Here is a 20,787-nt window from a genome sequence, read left to right as displayed (position 1 = left end):
TTAGGTCCCCCATTTGCGCATGAATAAATGAAGATGAAGCAATTTATCTCATAGTAGTAGTCGAAAAAGATTATTAAATGTTTTCTTTTCTCCTGTTTTCAGGAACGTGTTGTGCGCGGCGAGCGAGATGGGCGTAGGATCTCTCGCTCTGTGCGTAATCAGCGCGCCGCGACGGATCTTCCCGACAGATCTCGCCGCACATGTCGCGCTACGTAAGTATAATATAATAATATTATAATGCGCTTAAGATCGTGGTTTTTTGTTCTAGTGATAGACATGGTAATGATACCATATAATATTACTTACAGCATGAAATATCTCTGTGACAGCAAAGTGCTAGTCATCCAAAAAATTTAAGGCGAGACTGCACTTAGCGACATCAGCCCCCTTAGACAAATTATGTTTCGTAAAAACATAAAGTTAATATACCTAGCGGAATAGAGCAACAATCCCGAGCTGTCAAACGAAACCGAAATTGGTTTTTATCTGTGTGAAAATATGTGTACACTTACACAAGCATGATTGAACATATATATATATATATATATATATACATTAAGTCGCGAGTAGTGCGGCAGCCGCGCGACTCGCGACTTAATGTGAAGGCAGCCTATGTGTGGATATTATTTTTGTTATGTAATTAAAATATAATTTTTTATTCATAGGCGCGATACGCCAACACCTCGAGCGGTCGTCGTCACCGTCACTCGTCGTACTAGCGGGTTCCGCATCGACTCTAGCGCCGCTTCGTGCACTCGCGCCGGCGTACTTCCCGCGCCGCGTCGCGCCCGCCCCGCCCCTGCCGCCGCCCGCTGACCGCCGCATACGCATCATACACAACCCCCACTCGCATGCCGCTCACGGTTAGTATATAAGCCACGCATAAGCTTAAGATCGCTCTAAGAAGCTAGAGGAGACAATAGGCGTGGCTAGTAATAGTGGGGGCGTAGCAAGTAGTCGCGGGCGCGTACGCACTATCATCGTGTACACTCGCGCCGGCGTACTTCCCGCGTCGCGCTGTGCCCGCCGCCGCCCGCTGACCGCCGCATACGTATCATGCACAACCCCCACTCACACGCTGCTCATGGTTAGTATATTGCAACTTGATGGACAAAACTGGAAGGGGGAAAAAGCGTGGCTACTAGTGATGGTCAGAAGTAGTGGGCGCGTACGCACTATCGTCGTTGCTTACACTCGCGCTGGCGTACTTCCTGCGCCCGCCCCGCCGCCGCCGCCGCCCGCGGACCGTGGCCCTGCATACGCATGATACACAACCCCCACTCACAGCTTTTTAATCTCTATGCGCAATTGGAGGGGAAAATAAGCTAAACAGACTAGGGACAACTTTGAGATCGCTCGAGCAACTGGAGGGAGTAAAAGGCGTATTGATAGTGGGGGCGTAGCTAGTTGTAGCGGGCGCGTACGCTCTATCGTCGCTACGTGCACTCGCTCGGAGTACTTCCCGCGACGTCACAAATATTATGTAGTTTACACTCATCGCTAGAAAACTTTGTTCAATTGGTATGTTAAATATTGCGTCTATAATAATAATAGCTCCCACACCGGTTTCGGTGACGGTGGCCGGTTTCATTGAAACCAGGCCAGCTACGCAGGAGTAATTTTATAGTGCCCAAGTTGTGCGCAGTACACAAGAGCACTCTCTATTCCTTTACTCTCATAACCTAGTGGGACGGAAGACCGACACGACCGGCGAGAGATCAGGCGCAGGACCGACTTTTTACATGCCCATCCGACGCATGGATCATCTTACTTGTCAGACAATCAGGTGATCAGCCTGCATTGTCCTAACCAAACTTGGAAATAACATGTTTCCAACGCGGGATTCGAACCCACGACCTCCGAGTCAAGAGCCGCGCTTAAAACGACCACGGAGGCGTTCATTGCGTCTATATCGCTCCAACAAACGACATAAAAATCGAACACACTGCCACAAGCTCTGCGCGCCTTATATCTTTATATTTTTTTTAGTTAGTAATAATAATCGGTCAAGTCCGAGTCGGACTCGCGCACTAAGGGTTCCGTACCGTTATAGAGCGCAAATAGGGAAAAAAACTGTGTTTTTTGTATGGGAGCCCTGCTTAATTATTTATTTTATTTACTACTTAATATTAAAGTAAGTTTTTTTTTTTAATTAAATAAGGGGGCAAACGAGCAAACGGGTCACCTGATGGTAAGCAACTACCGTCGCCCATGGACACTCGCAACATCAGAAGAGCTGCAGGTGCGTTGCCGGCCTTTTAAGAGGGTATACGCTCTTTTCTTGAAGGTTTGCAGGTCGTATCGGTCCGGAAATACTGCTGGTGACAGTTCATTCCAGAGTTTTACAGTGCGCGGCAGAAAGTTACGGGAAAAACGCACTGTGGAAGACTGCCACTCATCAAGGTGATGAGGATGGTATGTTTTTCGCGTGAGACGATAGCGAAAAGTTGCAGGTGGTATGATTCCGAACAATTCCTCAGAGCACTCCCCGTGATACAACCGATAGAGGATGCAGAGTGAAGCTACATCTCGGCGTAATTCCAGGGGGTCCAAGCTGTTTGAAACACTATGGCAGTCAACAATTCGAGCAGCCCTTCGTTGGATACGATCCAAAGGGAGCAGTTGGTATTTTGGCGCCCCTGCCCAGAGATGAGAACAATATTCCATATGAGGCCGAACCTGCGCCTTGTAGAGTTGTAGGCGTTAGTCCGGACTGAAGTACTGTCTCGCTTTGTTAAGAACGCCAAGCTTCTTCGAGGCTAATTTGGCCTTACCCTCAAGATGATATCGGAACTGGACTTCGCTCGATATGTTGACGCCAAGTATCTCAATGCTAGGGGAGATGGTTAAAGATGTGCCCTCGAAACGAGGATAAACGACCATTGGTGAGTTTTTAGTGGTGAACGCGCAGACTTGTGTCTTGGCGGGGTTGAATTGGACTAAGTTACGTCTACCCCATTCAGAGACCTTCTCCAATGAATTCTCCACCTTAGACACAAGTTCGTTTCGACTCTCAGTGACATTTTGCCGAGAAATATTAGGGGAGCCGGTATATACAACATCACCTGTACTATCATCCGCATAGCAATAAATGCCTTTGGTTTGTAACATGTCATTGATATGCAGTATGAATAGAGTAGGCGATAGCACGCAGCCCTTAGGGACACCAGCATTAACAGACTGAGTTTCCGAGCATTCGCCGTCAACTACGACCTTTATGCTTCTGTCTACTAAGAAACTAGTGACCCACTTACATAATTTCTCGGTCAGCCCGTATGATGGAAGCTTTGATAGCAGCGCTTTATGCCAAACCCGATCGAAGGCCTTCGCAATGTCCAAACTAACAGCCAATGCCTCTCCCTTCGACTCAATTGCCTGAGCCCAACGATGAGTCAGGTATGCCAAGAGATCACCAGCCGAGCGACCCTTACGGAACCCGTATTGTTTGTCGCTTAGCAATCCCTGGCCGTCCAAGTATCGAAGAAGCTGGCTATTGATAATGGATTCCATTATCTTCGAGAAGAGAGAGGTTATAGCGATTGGTCTGTAGTTGGAAGGATTTGAGCGATCACCTTTTTTGGGGATCGGGTGCACCAAGGCTGTCTTCCAGGAAGCCGGGACGATGCCAGTGGAATAGGAGAGCCGAAAAAGACGCGTCAAGGCCGGAGCTAACTCTGGAGCACACTTTTTCAACACAATAGGCGGGATTCCTTCAGGCCCACTCGACTTTTGGATATCAAGGGAACAGAGGGCTTTTCGCACTGAGCGCTGATGAAACCGTATATCCGACATGATGCTCGTGCATCGCGGTATGGTCGGTGGTTTCTGCCCCCCGTCATCCAGGGTCGAGTTTGACGCAAACAGTTTGCTCAGAAGATCGGCTTTGTCTTTTGCGTCCTGGGCCAACGATCCATTCGTTGGCTTGCAGAAATTTCCTTCAATAGCTTTGGCCAGAGACCAGAATGCACGGGTTCCTGAGGGGAGGCGCTCAAGTCTCTTGCCAATTCTGTTGACGTGCTGTTGCTTTGCCCGAATAATCTCTTTCTTGAGGGACCTAGAGGCAAGGTTGTACTCCTTTTTATATGTGCTGGTATTTAAATCCCGAGCAGACACTGCGTTGGCCCAGGATTGGTAAGCCTCCTGCTTCCGGCGAGAAGCTTTTTTGGGGGATGAACCAAACCAGGGACGAAATCTGCCGCCAGTTGGCACTACAGAGGTCGGAATGAATAGTTCCATCCCCTGCATCCCCACATCGGAAACAGAGTTGGCAGTGTTGTCGAGATCATCCGGCGAGAGAAGTACACATATAATTGAGGATTTTGTGAAAATTTCAAGTGCCTACATCTCGTATCAGTACCTACAGGCTCGTAATCTATAATGGCAACACCATTATGGATTACGAGCCAAAAGGACCAAAAAAATTACGTTTGTTGTATGGGAATTAAATATTAACTTTACTTTGTTTTTAGTTTTTGTTGTTATAGCAGTACCAGAAATACATAATCTGTGAAAATTTCTGTGAAAAAAAGTCTAGCAATAGCGGTTCTTGAGTTACAGCCTGGAGACAGACAGACGGACAGACATCGAAGTCTCAGTAATAGGGTCCTGTTTTTACCCTTTGGGTACGGAACCCTAATAAAAACGAATTCTAACCTCTCAAATGTCAAAATTCTATTGAGATGTCAATTTCTGAGCACTTTGTTGGCACCATTAAACATTTTCAAAATTTTATAAGTAATAATAATAGTATCAATTGTGACACTATTTTTATTAACCGACTTCCAAAAAGGAGTAGGTTATATTTAGAAGGTATGTGTCACGAATGTGTTAATAAACTATAGAATCTGCTAATGCGCATAATCGATGAGTAAATACGGATACAGTTCTAATTAAAACAAATCGCAGTTATCAGAACAGACCCACATAGATAACATGTTCCGCAATGTCGTATCGATAATAAAAAATAGCTTTGATTGTATGTCTTCCAATTATTGATGATATCATAATATTATTTAGCTGTGCTACATATTTTTTGGACAAAAAGTAGTCAATACTAAAATAGAAGCTTACCCGAGTCTTAAGGCCACCTACCTGGCTTTCTACAACTAGCCGGCCCCTAGACGATCAAATGTATTGTGCCATATCACTCTTCAATTTTGTTGAACAGTTTATTTGACAATTAGATTGAATGCGCGCGATGTTCAATATCAACATTAAACGGTCAATAATACTACGCAATATGTGATATTGCGCAATAAAATTGCTCGTCTAGGGGGCCCGCTTAGGCCTGGCTTTAAGGGCTATGATTGAACAAAACCTACATTTTACATACACGTGCTAATAAAAATATGATAATCCTCCCATTTAGCTTCATAGTCGGTTCAAAGATATAATGACGTTAATAATAATTGATTTTTAAACAATAACTCGAGCGGACAAGTGTAGTAGTGTTATGTTATCTGTGATAACGGAGATTATCGTATATTGACGCATGTATCGACCGCAGTGTTTGTATAACAGTGAATAACTGTGCAATGGAAGTCGTCGATATAGAGCTACAGCCGAAATTGAGGGGTAATTTCAAGTTTTATTTTATTAGTAGCATTACTGATATACTAGTAGGGCTTTAAAGTTAACGTTTTTCTGTAAAAATTACAGACAATAGATATACTTAAGATATTCGAAATACGAAGTGATATGTTCTATTTTTTGTGATGATAGAAACCTATGTCTTTCTATAACAAATAGCACGCTGAATTTTATCTAAATCCGTTTAGTACTTTTTGTGAAAGAGTTCCATCAAAATTTTCTCCTCCTTTCTCACATAATTTTAAGGTACTTACAAAATAGTAACCCACTTCACTCGTCAAGAAAGTCTAGAAATAATAGGCATGATGACTTTTTTCTTATTGGTAATTGAAAGACCTTTCAAAAATAGAAACATCGGTGAAAGAATGACTCTGATAGCTTAAAAATTCACCAATATATGACAATTCAAACATCTCATAAAATAGACATGCTCTAAACGCTCCTATACAAAATGCTACTCGATTATGACGTCACCTTACAGTAGCTTGTAGGCATCGCGGGAGAACTTTGTTCGATAGCTATATTTAATTTATGAAAGTGGTTTCGTAACAAATATTGTTTTAAATTACATAGATTATCGAAGGTAGGTATACAAATATTAAGAAAAATTGAAAAAAAAATCGACTTGCATATCCAACTTTGAAGGCGCATAACACAAAAAAAATACAAATGCTATCAAGGTGAAATTTTAGAAACACTTATTTTTTACCGTTAGTTCTTTATTTTATTAACAAAATTCGCTAATCTTTGACCTTTTCATCATCCCTATTATGATGAATCAAAAATCTATAGTTTAGTCGACCCAAATACTAACTTTCTCGCTATCTGCCTCGATACAATTGGCGATATTTCTACGAATTTTGTAATAAACTAAAATCCCTTAGTGGTAGCTAAACATAACTTTCTTTCTCATAATCTTTAATCTTCATAATCTTTTAAAATAAATTAAAATTATATAGGCCGTACAGGAACTTTTCTTATTATAGGTGGCAGCACTTGTCTAGTAAATGACCAATTTTACGTTTCGGATTGCCAACATCTATTCGCAGCACCATCGCGGCCCACGTTTCCTACAGGGACTTGTTACGTTACCTTCTTGTTCAACAGATGGCGTTAGTAGTACACTGACTTAAATTAAGTAGATTACAATTTTTTTTGTATCTTGATTAGATAATTTTTTCGATCAGGGAGAGTATGGGAATACTATTGTATCTTTTACTATCCAACCCTCCTGTTCCTAAGCGAGCCCCCTATCCCACAAATAAACGATTTGATTTTGAATTGAGAATCACTGACGGTCTAACCCAGTCACAAAAATCGTAGTACTTAACACAAAATAATTGCCTCGATATTTAAATAATAATTAAAATAAACAATACATTAAAAGTAAAGCAAAAACTCGTCTGCTATACGCCTCTTATCGTTATATGAACTCAGTACCAAATTATCGCCGAGTAAACCGGTATTAGTTTCGGTTAATTATTACGAGTTTTTGCATCTTTACTACAGTGAAGTTATATTAGTAATAGAGTTTATAGTTATAGTATAAAAAACACAGCCGAAAAAGAACCTTCTCCTTTTTGGAAGTCGGTTAAAATGGTATTATAAAGCAGCAGTGAGTGGAAAATGATTAACTATGCGTTTGAATACCATCGTAAGTATATTAGGTATATACGGTTTTGCTTAAGAGAATAAGGATACTGGTTTTATACTAGGTTCTATAGTGTGACTTCTATTGTTATGTTATAATGTTTTTTTTTTTTTTTTTTTTTTAATAAAATAAGGGCAAACGAGCAAACGGGTCACCTGATGGAAAGCAACTTCCGTCGCCCATGGACACTCGCAGCATCAGTTTGTCTATATAAATAAAAATTAATTTTAAATTTTGTTAGTCTCGTTAAAGCTCGAGAACGGCTGGATGGATTTGGCTAATTTTAGTTTGGAAATGTTTGTGGTAGTACAGAGAAAGTTTATATTAGAAAATGATACAAAGTGAATGCTCAATACTACAACGTTAATGTAATGGTACAATTTAGAAATTTATGGGAACTCCTAAAATTGTTAATAAAAAAATTCTAGAAATGAATTTATGATTAGTAAATTGCACACCATTTAAAGAACTGTTCACACTGGCGATTGTTCTGCCTACACGGTTTATGTGGGTTTTGTTGCAGAGTAACATTGTAACCAAATGCTACCACAGTGTAGTGTAGTACATTTACATTGACTTTATATTACAAAACTATAAGTCTCCCTAGATCAGTCAGTATAATTATCTTAAAGTTTTAATACAATGTTTGTCATATCCGCACCGAAAAATACGTATTTAAATAATAATTAAAGTACACGTAGGTGCTCACGGGGTGTTTGTGCAAGTACTAACTTAACACTGATCAAAACTAAGCAGCAAAAGAGCGAGCAACATAGTATTATGCTTTGCCGTTTGACGTATAAAGCATGTGTTAGTCGCTTTTCTGCGTTTCGCTGCGTCGGTGTGCAAACTGCCTTCGTGCATTTTTCGGTGACGACATTACACAATAATTATCGCGTCAATATTACACAACACTCCTCACACTGCTCTCATTAAAAATACACAAATTCTGATTATGTTATCACAAACCAAACATCTTAGCACCCGCATTGCAGGATTTTGTTTATTTGTCTATCTGTACGTACATTTTATTGTGTTACGACTTAAAATCTTATTTGTATACGTTTCAAGTTTAATTTCGTGTTTCCTGTTCTTTGCATTGAGCAAACACTAAATGTTATGTTTGCTTTGTTTAGTTTCCCAATGTGTTTTCCTGTTTCTTATAAAAATATTTCTGTTATCTATTTTAAATCCAAAATTTTGATGCCTTTTTTTTTCGAAAGGGTCTAAGCTACTGGTCTGGTTAAGACCATGGTAGTTTAATCGTGGCAATTTGATGCCTTTCTTAGATCCTTAACCTGCCGAGGAATGTCTCTCGAAGTGGAGAAAGATGTAATCGACATTGTTTCTGTAAAACAGAAAAAATGAGTCTTTATAAAATAGAATAAAAAAAAAAGAGATGGCCCTTTTTATCGCTTTTGTCAAGGTTATGAGATCTGTGACGTCCACAACCACACAGACGTACTGCCTCTCTTGATATCTTCATGGCCAATTTATGCAACTTGGCTGTATCATTTGCACCATGATTAAATGTTAAAGAAGAGGTGTTAATTTGAAGTAAATTATGGTGACTTTGAACCACTCTTTACACAAGAAAACGCTTGCTAACACCATCAATTTGCGTATGCCACATGTGCGTTTGTATGATCATACAAGGTTTTTGATCATACAAGTAACATGGTGTATTATGCATATTTTACCTACATGTTATTATACCCAGTATGACAAGCTAAACTCGCCCCTATTACAGCGGACGACGACACATCGTTATGCGACGAGGACGCGGCGATGGAGGCGGCTGCGGCGTTCGCGCGCGCGTGCTCGCCCGACACGCAGCGCCTGCTGCCGTCCGCGCGCCCGCCGCCCGTACGACGCGTCAACACCGACCAGTGAGTATGCTCCTTTATTTTTGATGAGCGTGTGTTCCTAAAGTGTAGCAGTTTATGGGTAGGGCGAATTGGTATGTCGGTAGCCAGTTCACGTCAACGTTGAGGTTACCCTCTTATTAATTTAAGGCTGTTCTTCAATATTCTGTTAATTTTAAATATGACGCTTTTATAGATTTTGTATGAAAAAAAAGGTGAAACTGTCAAAACTAACTTCTTAGTTAGAAGTTATCTAACGATTGATGAATCAGATCTAAGAACGAGGCTTCATAGTTAAGAAGAACTGTGTAAAGAGATGTTATAACATAGATAGTCTTTTTTTTCCTTATGTCAACCTACCTTTTGAAGCTATTAGATAAGGATACACGCTCACAATCTTACAAGAGATTAAAGTTTAGGAACACACGCTTAAAAATGAGTTAACGCAGGGCTACAATGGAAGGCAATTATGATTTACTAAGAGATTCTCTCACAATGTCAATGATCTTAAACGATTTAGACACATGTGTAACCTGAGATTTATCAATAATCTAAAATAACCTCTAAAATGTCGTGATAAAATGAAAATACCTCCTTGGACTAGTTTTGGAACGGGAAGGAAAACATTTTTAATTGAAAAAACCAACAACGACAAGCCACCTTGACGTTGATAAATTATTTACTAAGTATCTATACATATTATAAAACAAACTCGCTTTTTTCCCCATGTCCCTTTGTTCCTTTTAATCTTTAAAACTACGCAACGGATTTGATGATTCTTTCAGTGTTAGATAGCCCATTTATCGAGGAAGGCTATTATAAGCTATATTTTATCACGTTAAGACTAATAGGAGCGAATAAAGAGAGGAAAATGTGGAAAAAACGGGGAAAATGAAAGGGCTAAATTGAACGCGCTAATCTCAGGAACTACTGGTCCGATTTGAAAAATTATTTCAGTGTTAGATAGCTTATTTATTGAAGAAGGCTATAGGCTATATTTTATCACGCTAAGACTAATAGAAGATTGTGGGGGAAAATATTTGAAAGGGCTTATCTCGCGGACTACTGGAGCAATTTTTATGTTATTTGGCACAGATAAGAAGTAGACCACGTGAAGGATCATAGGCTATCGATTTTAATATTTTTTTCAGTGGCTATATTTTTTATAGCAGTGCGACGCCGGGGCGTCGGGGGCGGGGGTCGCTAGTTTAAATATAATTCAAATGTATGTTTAACTTCAAATAGAATATCAAAAGTTATAGTTGCGTAGCCATGCTATGAAATTATTGCAAGGATAAAATAAATGTAAAGGCATGTAAAGGTGTTTGCTTAGGCCTACTACACCACACCAGTCTGACTAGTAGTAGGCATAATAGTTATAGACTAATATGACAAACACTAAAGCGTCTGTCAGTTACTTCATCACGCTCAAACCGCTGAGCTGATTTAGATGAAATTCAGTATCGCGTTCCATTCCTGGAAAATTACTCAAGAAAGTGTTTGTCCCGAAAAAAGGTGTGGTTCTCGCACGACAAACGAATTTCGGTACAAATAAGTTGCAGGAAATATGTTGGCTTATGTAAGAGCAATAGCGCACTAGCGGCTAGGGTGCAGCGGCCAGGTTATCGGCGGCCATCGAGATAAATACCTTAGTATCAAACCGCCACCGCGGCCAGCGGCCACACCAAGCTTTTTCGGTCGCCGCGACCTGGCCGCTGCGGCCTAGCCGCTAGTGCGCTATTGGCCTTAGGCCAGTGGTATAAGAGGAACACACATACATACTTTTGCACTTATAATATTAGTAGATATACTCTGGGGCATCCTGTTTACTCTAGATGAGGGCCGTGCGCAAGCGATGATGGATTGTCTTATATCGACTGTTTGCACAGTATGGCACAGTTGACTATCGTCCTCTGGTATGCAGTATGAAAGCATAGAGCTTCCTTCCTCTCTCAATTCCTTTGAATGCTGAAAATTGTGGATTCGTAAATGGTGGCGGGTAAAGAACTAATCGTAACTTTCTGTGAATCTAAATAGTTATTATTGCGGAAAGAAGATGAATCGGGCCTCCAGAAATGTGCGTCCGGGAACTGAAAGATGTAAAAGTATAAAGTGAATCTGCTGTAATCCGCCAAGGTTGTAATAATTGATCAATGACACGTCCGTAATTCTGGTGTAAACACGGACATATTGAAGCTGCATTAGCAACAAGACCAAAGCGTTATTTTTGCATTTGCCTTTGCACTTGAAGCTTAACTTCTAAAAAATTATGTGACACTAGATGACGCCCGTTCCATTATTTATGAGTTGTGGCGAAATTCGTTCATCGCGCGGGAACCGTACGTTATTTCGGGAAAAGAGTATCCTATCTCCTTTCTCGGGACTCAAAGTATACAAGATGTTAGTGTTTACACCGTTATCCTTGAAACCATCAGAGACCTTTATTACTCTATGAAACCATCAAATGAGCCCGTCAAAATTAACAACTTTTTCTATGAGAGCAATGCTGGGAACTCAAAAAAATCCGTCTTCATACCCGTCTTCATCCGTCTTAATTGCCGATCCGGTCATCCGTATGGGTATGAAGACGGCATTTTTTTAATTCCCAGCATTGTTCTCATAGAAAAAGTTGTTCATTTTCACGGGCTCATTTGATGGTTTCAAGGATAACGGTGTTTACACTAACACATAGTGTAATATATAATACCGAATTTCAGCACAATCGGTTCAGCTATTTAGGCGTGAAGAGATAGCAGACATACACTTTCACATTTATAATATTAGTATGGATTTTTACCCAAGTCTCGCCGATCAACTTGTAACACGATACAGGATTGTACCAGCCGGCAGCCGTGACGTACACGAGTGTGGCTCCGTGTACAAATATTTGACGGAGATTCACAGATGACGTATCTGGGGCGACATGTTACTAAATATTATGGCCCACAAGTAGAATAGTAGATTATGATGTTATAGATATAGGTATCAAAATATATAAATAACAATACTTACAAATCCACTTGCTGACGCAAGATACTAACGCACGATATTTTAACCTAGACGTCAATCTGACTTACGGCCATTCCCAATATTTGATCTATCTCTGGTTTTGCCCTACTAGAGATAGGAATAGCTCACAATTGACATAAAATATATGTCTCTAATGTCTAATGTGAGCTATTCCTATCTCTAGTAGGGCAAAACCAGAGATAGATCAAATATTGGGAACGGCCGTTATAGTTCTTCTTCGCTCTTAACTCTGTACCATGGCTTATACAGGGTGTAACAAAAATAAGTGATAATACTTTAGGGTGTGTACGTGTTCCTTGTAGAGAGTTCACTGTGAAAGAAGCAGCGCTGAAAGACCAAAATTTTTTTTCACTTTTGTATGGGGAAACTCGTGACGCTCGGGCCCTTGCCCATACAAAAGTTAAAAAAAAAATTCGTCTTTCAGAGCTGCTACTTTCACAGTGAACTCTCTACAAGGAACACGTACACACCTTAAAGTATTATCACTTATTTTTGTTACACACTGTAGTTGTTCCACTTATACTTAGTTCTTTTTAACTATGAACTCTGTACTATGGCTTATAGTTCTTCCACTTATACTTAGTTCTTTTTAACTATGAACTCTGTACTATGGCTTATAGTTCTTCCACTTATAGTTCTTCTCAACTCTGTACCATAGCTTTTCCAGTATGGTATAATGGGAGTCGAAAATCATCAAAGATGGCCCAGTACTTTCAGAGCCACACGCAATCAAACAAATATTTCCTAATAACACTAACGTAAATTAACAACTGCGTTAATTAAACAGTTTCATAATATTTACACATCTAAATTTAAAGTTTTAGTTTTGTTTATCTTATCGGACATTATTAGTATCTTTTTGTAAACTAGTAAAAGCGTTTGAAAGTTTAATATCTAAGACTTTGATGGATGTACGTATAGTCTGTGGAGTAGATTTATTGTTTCAGGCTAGTTTGGTATTCATACCGCGCCCTCTGCTCATTCCATAGATGAAAAAATCGATGGAACAAGTCAGACTAGTAGAACTGTTCTCTACAGTTTGACCTATTTGTTTGAAAAATTGAACTTGGTGAATGGCGCAAGTTTCGTAGTAATGGATGACGTTTTATAGTTTTACTTTAAACGATAATGATGATTACATCATTACAGTCTGCTCAGATATATATTTCTCTTGAAAAAATTTAATGTTGTAGACAAAATTGCAGATAAAATTTTGCAGTTTATAAAAATGCAGTGTTCGTTTTTCAAAAAAGTAGGTAAGTAATGAAAGTTATTATGGCTGTATTGAGTATAGTATGGTAGCTATGGCATAACAACAACGGTCAACGCCTATGGTGGCAAGCAACAGCCCCGGATTTATAAAAAGGCCGTTATAGGCCACGGCCTGTCAGAGGCCATATAGGCCCTACATAGATAGGGCGGTGGAAATAAAGTGGCCTACTCTCGTAAAAAAAAATCGGCATTGGCAACCAATGTTTCATCTTAGTTATGGTATATGTCCTCCCAGTGAGAGGCAAAACTCACACCCAGTACACGTGTAGCCCAAGGTTGTTTTGATTGTATTAATTACGTCAAAGGCGCGTACGGTGGCCCACTGTTCAAATATGCATCCCTTATTCGGCCGTTTGTTGCCACTCGGAATGTATTAAGAGAAGGTAGCGTTTTACACTTTAAGGGTGGGTTGCACCAGAGGCGTGGTTATAGTTACACTTATGGTTATAGTTAAGGTTAACTTAACTGTAACGTTAACTTTGACCACAGAATTTGACAGATGTCTGTTGCTGGTCCGACAACGCTTTAAATGAACGTGGGCGGGGGCGCTAGGAGGCAAACGAGCAAACGGGTCACCTGATGGAAAGCAACTTCCGTCGCCCATGGACACTCGCAGCATCAGAGGAGCTGCAGGTGCGTTGCCGGCCTTTTAGAGGGAATAGGGTAATAAAGGAGGGTAGGGATGGAAGGGAAGGGAAGGGAATAGGAGAGGGTAGGGAAGGGAATAGGGTAGTGGATTGGGCCTCCGGTAAACTCACTCACTCGGCGAAACACAGCGCAGGCGCTGTTTCACGCCGGTTTTCTGTGAGAACGTGGTATTTCTCCGGTCGAACCGGCCCATTCGTGCCGAAGCATGGCTCTCCCACGTATAAAACTACTTGTTGCTGCGCGCTGGCGCTGCTGGTAAAGGAGAACTGTCAAAAATGGCTTTTTTGTATGTTAACAGCGTTAGTTTCTTTTTTCGCCACGTTCATTTAAAACCTTGTTGAACTCTATGGTTATAGTTAAATATGGCGTCCATTATTGACTTTAACCAAATATTTGACATTGTGCACTGTAGTTATAGTTAAAGTTACAGTTATGGTTAAAGTAAGTTGGTGCAACCCACCCTTAGCTAAATTTAGCAGTGCCAGTTAGTGGATATTAAAAAAAATGTGAAAATCGGTCCACAAACGGCGGAGTAATCGTTGAAACGGCCGAACACAGCCGAACATGATATAACCTCGTCCTTTTGGAAGTCGGTTAAAAATAGAAGGATTGAGGAAGGAAATCGAAAATGAAAGAGAGTTTTAGTCATCTGTAAAAGGTGTTTGCGATAGCGATCACTAACTTATATATTTTTTTTAATTATCTGACTATAATTACCTACATTAAATGTAGGGATTAATAGTCAGATATAATTATCCATTGACGACCTCTGTGGCTCAGTGGTGAGCACGTTGGTAGCTCAAGCCGGGGGTCGCGGGTTCGAATCCCGCCGACGGAACAAAAAGTTTTCAATGTTCCTGGGTCTGGATGTGTATTAAATATGTGTATGATATAATAAAAATCTTAAATATATGTGATAACGACGGGAGAGATGGACTGTATGATACGAAGATGAGGAAAACTGTAACTACCAAATGATAACACCAAGTGAAGCGACAACTGTAATGTTCCAAGATAGACTAAATCACAAAAACAGTAAAGACGTCAAAAGGAAAAAATGTGACATAGAAAAGTAAAAAATACAATATTTAAAAACAGAATGGTCTGTCCAGCCAGTCGCCAACATACCCGCCCCCAGTGGGACACTAAAACTCGGTGGCGACTGGCTGGGCCTCCAGTACAATTAATTTTCTAGCCGGTCGGCGCAGCGTACCTCCCTTTGTGAGGAGGTCCGCTACGCGGACTCGACCGTCCTGACCGGGGTACGTCCTCGAGACCCTAGCTAGCGGCCACAGGCCGCGCGGAAGGGTAGGGTCCACGATCAGCACCACGTCCCCCTCCTTTATGTCTTGATACGGTTGGGACTCCTTCAGTTTCTCTCTCAGCGTTGGCAGGTACTCCCGCAGCCATCGAGCCCAGAAGTGGTCCGCCAGCCGAAGTGCCTTCCGCCACTCCTGGCGTTGTGAAAACTCCCCATCTGTCAGGTCGTTAGTCCAAGGAACCACCGATGACGTGCCTATTAGAAAGTGGAATGGTGTTATCGCTTCTGGAGCGTCGGTCGCCGTGGGGACGTACGTCAGTGGCCGGGAGTTGACGATTGCCTCAGCCTCTAAGAGCAATGTTCTGAATGTGTCCTCTTTGGGGAGGGACCTGTTTTTGAGAGTTGTCTTGAGCGCGTTCTTCACGGTGCGCACTAACCGTTCCCAGGCCCCCCCCATAAAAGGCGCGGCCGGGGGGATGAAGCGCCATCGTATTCTTCCATTCGTAGCGAAGTCAATAACGGGGCCACCGTGGAGTTTTCTCATTTCTTTGCTTGCACCGACAAAATTCGTTCCGTTGTCAGAGAGGATCTGCTTGGGCGATCCTCTTCGAGCGATGAACCGCCTTAGGCTCGATATTGCGGCGTCGGCAGATAACGTTGTAACCACTTCCAGGTGTATAGCCCTCGTGACTAGGCATGTGAAAAGGGCGACGTACCTTTTTTCTTGTCGACGGCCCACAGCTACGGCGAACGGACCAAAATAGTCTAGGCCAGTGAACGTGAATGGTCTTGTGTGGTGGTTCAGCCTCTCCAGGGGCAGGTCTCCAGTTGGTGGTAGGACCGGGCGACCCTTAAATCTTCGACACCCAGCGCAAGAGCTCGAGACGCTTTTAATGGTTTTTCTAGCGTTAATAATTCGGAATCTTTGTCGAAGCTCGTTGAGAACAGTTTCGTCAAACCCGTGTCCCATCTTTACGTGGAGTTCCATTATTAATAATCGCACGATGTGGCTCCGACCGTCCAATATTATTGGGGCTTTTACGTCTTCGGTAGCCGTTAATGCCAATTTGATGCGGGTGTCCGCCCGCAGGAGGTTATCTTTGTCCAGGAACGCACAGAGAGACGCTATTCGGCTGGCTTTGGGGAGGGGCAGCGAGGCCCGCAGGTGTGTGATTTCTTCGGCGAAGCAATCCCATTGCGAGTATCTCAATAATGTCTTCTCCGCCCAGGCGAGGTCGGACTCTAGAAGTTGAAGAAGGGACGTGGTGCTCCCTGGACCTATGGACATGAAAATTGAAGAATTAAGATCAGCCGAACGAGTTATTTTGGACATAAACAATCTAGCAAATTGATAAACGCGTGCAGTGGATCGCAGAAGGCGCAGCCAACTACTAAAACGTCTCGGATCGGGCACTGGGAATTTTGAAAAAGGTTCTTCGGTAAGAAGACCAACAATTTCTGGCTTTAATTCGGAATCTGAAAGGTTCGCGGTATTGGCTTGCGTTTCCTTTGGCCAAAAGTCCTCAGTCTGCAAAAGGAAAGACGGGCCAGAAAACCATCTATGGTTAGCCTCGAGTTTCAAAACTTTGGGCTTCGTGGCATCGTCAGCCACGTTGAGAGAGGTAGGGAGCCATCTCCAATCAGACGGGTTGGAGAGTTCCGCTATCTCTCCCAACCTATGCGCTACGAAGGGCTTAAAATTACGCGCGTCACTCCTAATCCACTTCAAAACTGTAGTGGAATCCGTCCAAAATATTGTCCGCGACGGTTTTAGACGGTGGGCACTTTTAATTGTTTGCGAGAAACGTGATGCAATTAGCGCTGCTTGTAGCTCTAATCGGGGTATCGATAACGGCTTCAGTGGCGCCACTCGCGCTTTACTACCGATTAGGGCTACAGACACGGTGCCATCTGTGTACATCACGCGCCAGAAGGCGACACAGGCGTATGCTTGTTCTCCACCGTCCGAAATGACATGAAGTTGAATGTCACTCCGCTCCAGGTTGAGAAGGTAGCATCGTGGCACCTCTATAGAGGAGGCTTCCCTTAGGAGTTTACACCATGCTTTATATTCTTCTACGTACTTACTTGGCAGTAGCGTATCCCAACCGACGCCTTCGCGCCATAATTTTTGTATAAGAATGCGTCCCCAAATTGTGATGGGCATGAGAAGACCTAAAGGGTCGTACAGCTTCATCACATTTGAGAGAACAATTCGTTTGGTAACGGCTTCGTCAGTCGTTTCAGTGGTCGCCCGAAAGGTGAGAGTGTCTCGGGCGGGATTCCATTTGACGCCAAGAACGCCTACTTCCTTGTTAGAGGGTAAGTAGACGTCATCACAATCGCTTCGGAGTTCTTTTGGAATTTTAGATAATGCGTCTGGTACGTTGGAGATCCAGGATCGCATTTCGAATTGGCAATTTTTGTGAACCATGACTATCTCCGAAGCTATTCGTGCTGCGTCAGCGATGTTAAAATGGCTAGATAGGTAGTCGTCCATGTAGTGATCGTTTAAGATGGCGCTGCAGGCTTCTGGGTGAGTCGATTGAAATTCTTTAGCGTTTTTATCTTTAAGGTGGAGCGCTATAAAAGGGCTACAAACGGCGCCAAAGATCATCGACGACATACGATACTCGCGTACCACTCCGTTTGACCGCCAGAGAAAGCGCTGAGCGTCCCTATCTTTAGGACTTATTTTAATCTGGGGAAACATCTCCTTTATATCCGCATTTAAAGCTACGGGCCCTTCTCTAAACCTGAATAGTATATCTATCAAAGATCGCAGGAGGTCCGGGCCCTGTAACAACATGCTGTTCAAACTGACACCTCGTGTCGTAGCGGCAGCATCGTGAACGGCTCTCAGCTTCTTTTTCTGCGGATGGAAGACACCAAATATAGGTAGGTACCAGCGGACGCGACTACGATGCTGGTCGCTTCCGTGGTAGGTACTAGGTTCGCATTCCTCGGCATATCCTTTAGATATAATATCCGTAATAAATTTTCTAAACGCTACTTCAAACTTTGGGTCCTTTGACATTTGCCTTTCAAGAGCCTTAAGGCGGGACAACGCTTGTGGGTAACTATCGGGTACAACGTTTGGTAAGTGCTCCTTCCAGGGTAAAGCGACTTCAAACCTGCCATCCGCCAGTCGTCGAGCCGACTCGTCAATGATACTGACGGCGCGTGCATCGTCGACGCTCTGGCGAGGTAGGCTTTTTGTAATGCCTAAAGAGTCAATATCGTATTGACTTTTAATCAAGGCGTCCAACTCGTCGCAGTGCTGGTGAACGTTGAGCTGGTTCACGAATTGCATTGGCTTGGAAGAGTTAGACGAGGCACCGTGGAGTACCCACCCTAAGAGGGTTCTCGAGGCGACAGGTTCATTTTTCCGTCCACAACGCACCTCACGGCTGACTGTCAAATGCCAGTCAGGGGCACCGATAAGTATGGAAGGGGGGTCGCTGCTTGTCGTCAGGTCGGTGGACAAAGCCGCCAAGTGGTCGTAATTTACCACGTTCACTTTATCGTTACGCACCCGTAAATTAAGGGGCTTAATGGCCCTTGCGTTTTCGACAAGGTGTCGTTCGGTTTTATTGCGACCACGGATGTAGAAGTTGACATAACTTACGTCCACGACCTTCGACATATCGCCAACCCCCTCTAACCTGACCCGCTCCTGTCGGATGGGAACAGCACCGATACGAGTCGCTACTTCGCTGTCGATGAGCGTCGCGGTACTGCCCTCGTCCAGTAGTGCCGTCGTCTCATACTCGCCGTCGGGGCCCTCAATAGTGACCGCAATGATTTTAAGAAGGCCGCGCGGGAAGTTGACGGGCTGCGGAGTTTCTGGAAATTGTGGGAGGTCAGTATTAGATATCTGTAGCGGTGCTTCTGTTTCGCTACTGTTACGTATGGTGGCGCTTGTGACGGCACTTTGAACGTCGGTACTGGTATTGGTTACCTGCACGTCGGCCGGTGCGCGTAATGTAATGTCAGTTTGGCCATGAAGTAGTGCGTGGTGTCGTCTGAGACATCCGTCGACCCCGCAGCGTTTAGTTCCGCGGCAGTTATTCCACGAGTGTGGGTAAGTTTTAAGACATCGATAACACGCTTTTGAGTCTTTTACCCACTGCCACCTGTCGCTTACCGATAGAGAAAGGAATGGTTGACACGCTCTTATGAGGTGTTGTCCTTTCTTGCAAAAACTACAAGTGGGTACGGAGTTGCCGGACGTTGTTGCGTGTACCGACTCAACTCGTTTGGGAAAGGTTTTGTGCATAGTATAAACAGGCGGCCTGGGCGTCACGTTAACAATATCGAATACAAAGTTATATTTAAGTTGTTTGTCCGCCTCCGCTAAAAGAAATTTTGACAACGTCTCCAATTTTGTCATATTTTGAGACGAAGGCATACAAGCGGCGGCAAAGTCGGTAAATCGAGACCTCGTATGCTCGTTTAGTTTTAATAGAATAGAGCGGAAAAGCTCGGGCGAGTACAAGTAGTCATTTTGATTTAAAATTTTGATTGTACTAATTAAGTTTCGCAGTTTGTTCGCAAGTGCATTTAAATGTTCAGGGGTACTTATCTTAGGACTGCCTCGTATGTCCGAGATTTCTCGGGCCACCAGAATTTCCGGCCGGGCGTATGTCTGCTGCAGGGCGTCGATAATCTCCTGAGGGTCAAGAGACGTCCACAGCAAGGACGCCACGGAGTGGTAGGCGGGTCCGCGAATCGCGTTTTGCAGCCGCGAAATGTTTTCCGCTGCGGAAAAATTTGCGTTACTTCTATCGTAACTGGATTTAAAGGCAAGCCATTGGCTTAATTCACCAGCAAAGGGGACCAGTTCGGGTCTTTTAGGGCGGTCGGCGAGAGCATTGATGGCTTGGGCGAGTCGAGCGATCGGTTCGGACGATGAATCAGCTCTCGGTAGTCCTCCGTTAGTACCCGTCATTTGTGTGGGTGGGCAAGGGTTGGCGGTAGCACGTGGTGACAAGGCCTCGAAGGTCAGATCCGCCAGCTGTACGGGTGGACCTTGGGTGTTTCCCAAAGTCACAGCTGGGGTTCTACCTGGCCTGTCACCTGCAATTGCCATGTTTTGCCCGCGTACCCATGACGCGGTACGTCGTAAACTAGAGTAAGAACTACAACGAGACTTATCTTTTAGCTCCGATGCGGCAAGCTTCGCACGAAGCTCCGCTTGCTCGACCTCGGCCTCCAGGCGCGCGAGTTCGCGCTCGCGCTCGGCGTCGCGTTGTGAGAGCTCGCGCTGCCTCTTCAGTTGCTGCCGCGTGCACTCCGCCTCCAGGGCCAACCTTTCTGCCCTTACGGCTGCTGAAGAGCGCGAAGACTGCGTGCGCTCGTTTCCGGTTCGACCACTGCAAGAACTCGCGTTAGTGCTTTGAAAGAAAGCCTCCCCTGTTCGGCGCCGGCTGGGATGGTCGTCTGCCTCGGGCCCTGGCGACGCGCCGGAA

The 20,787-nt window shown here is 43.4% G+C and overlaps 1 protein-coding gene across 2 annotated transcripts in view; it reads left to right on the top strand.

Annotated features, from left to right (window-relative positions):
* LOC121726797 (protein GDAP2 homolog) overlaps positions 1-20,787 on the top strand; it is a 92,653-nt gene that overhangs the window by 37,628 nt on the left and 34,238 nt on the right. For both annotated transcript variants that reach the window (XM_042114326.1, XM_042114325.1), the window contains exons 5-7: positions 103-212; positions 666-863; positions 8,991-9,129. In XM_042114326.1, coding sequence (XP_041970260.1) covers positions 103-212; positions 666-863; positions 8,991-9,129 — 447 coding nt within the window. The remainder of the gene's footprint in view (positions 1-102; positions 213-665; positions 864-8,990; positions 9,130-20,787) is intronic.

This window comes from Aricia agestis, chromosome 5 (genome assembly GCF_905147365.1).
Source record: "Aricia agestis chromosome 5, ilAriAges1.1, whole genome shotgun sequence".
NCBI lineage: Eukaryota > Metazoa > Arthropoda > Insecta > Lepidoptera > Lycaenidae > Aricia > Aricia agestis.
The sequence above is the reverse complement of the archived record's forward strand: the minus strand, read 5'-3'. Positions and strand labels throughout refer to the sequence as shown.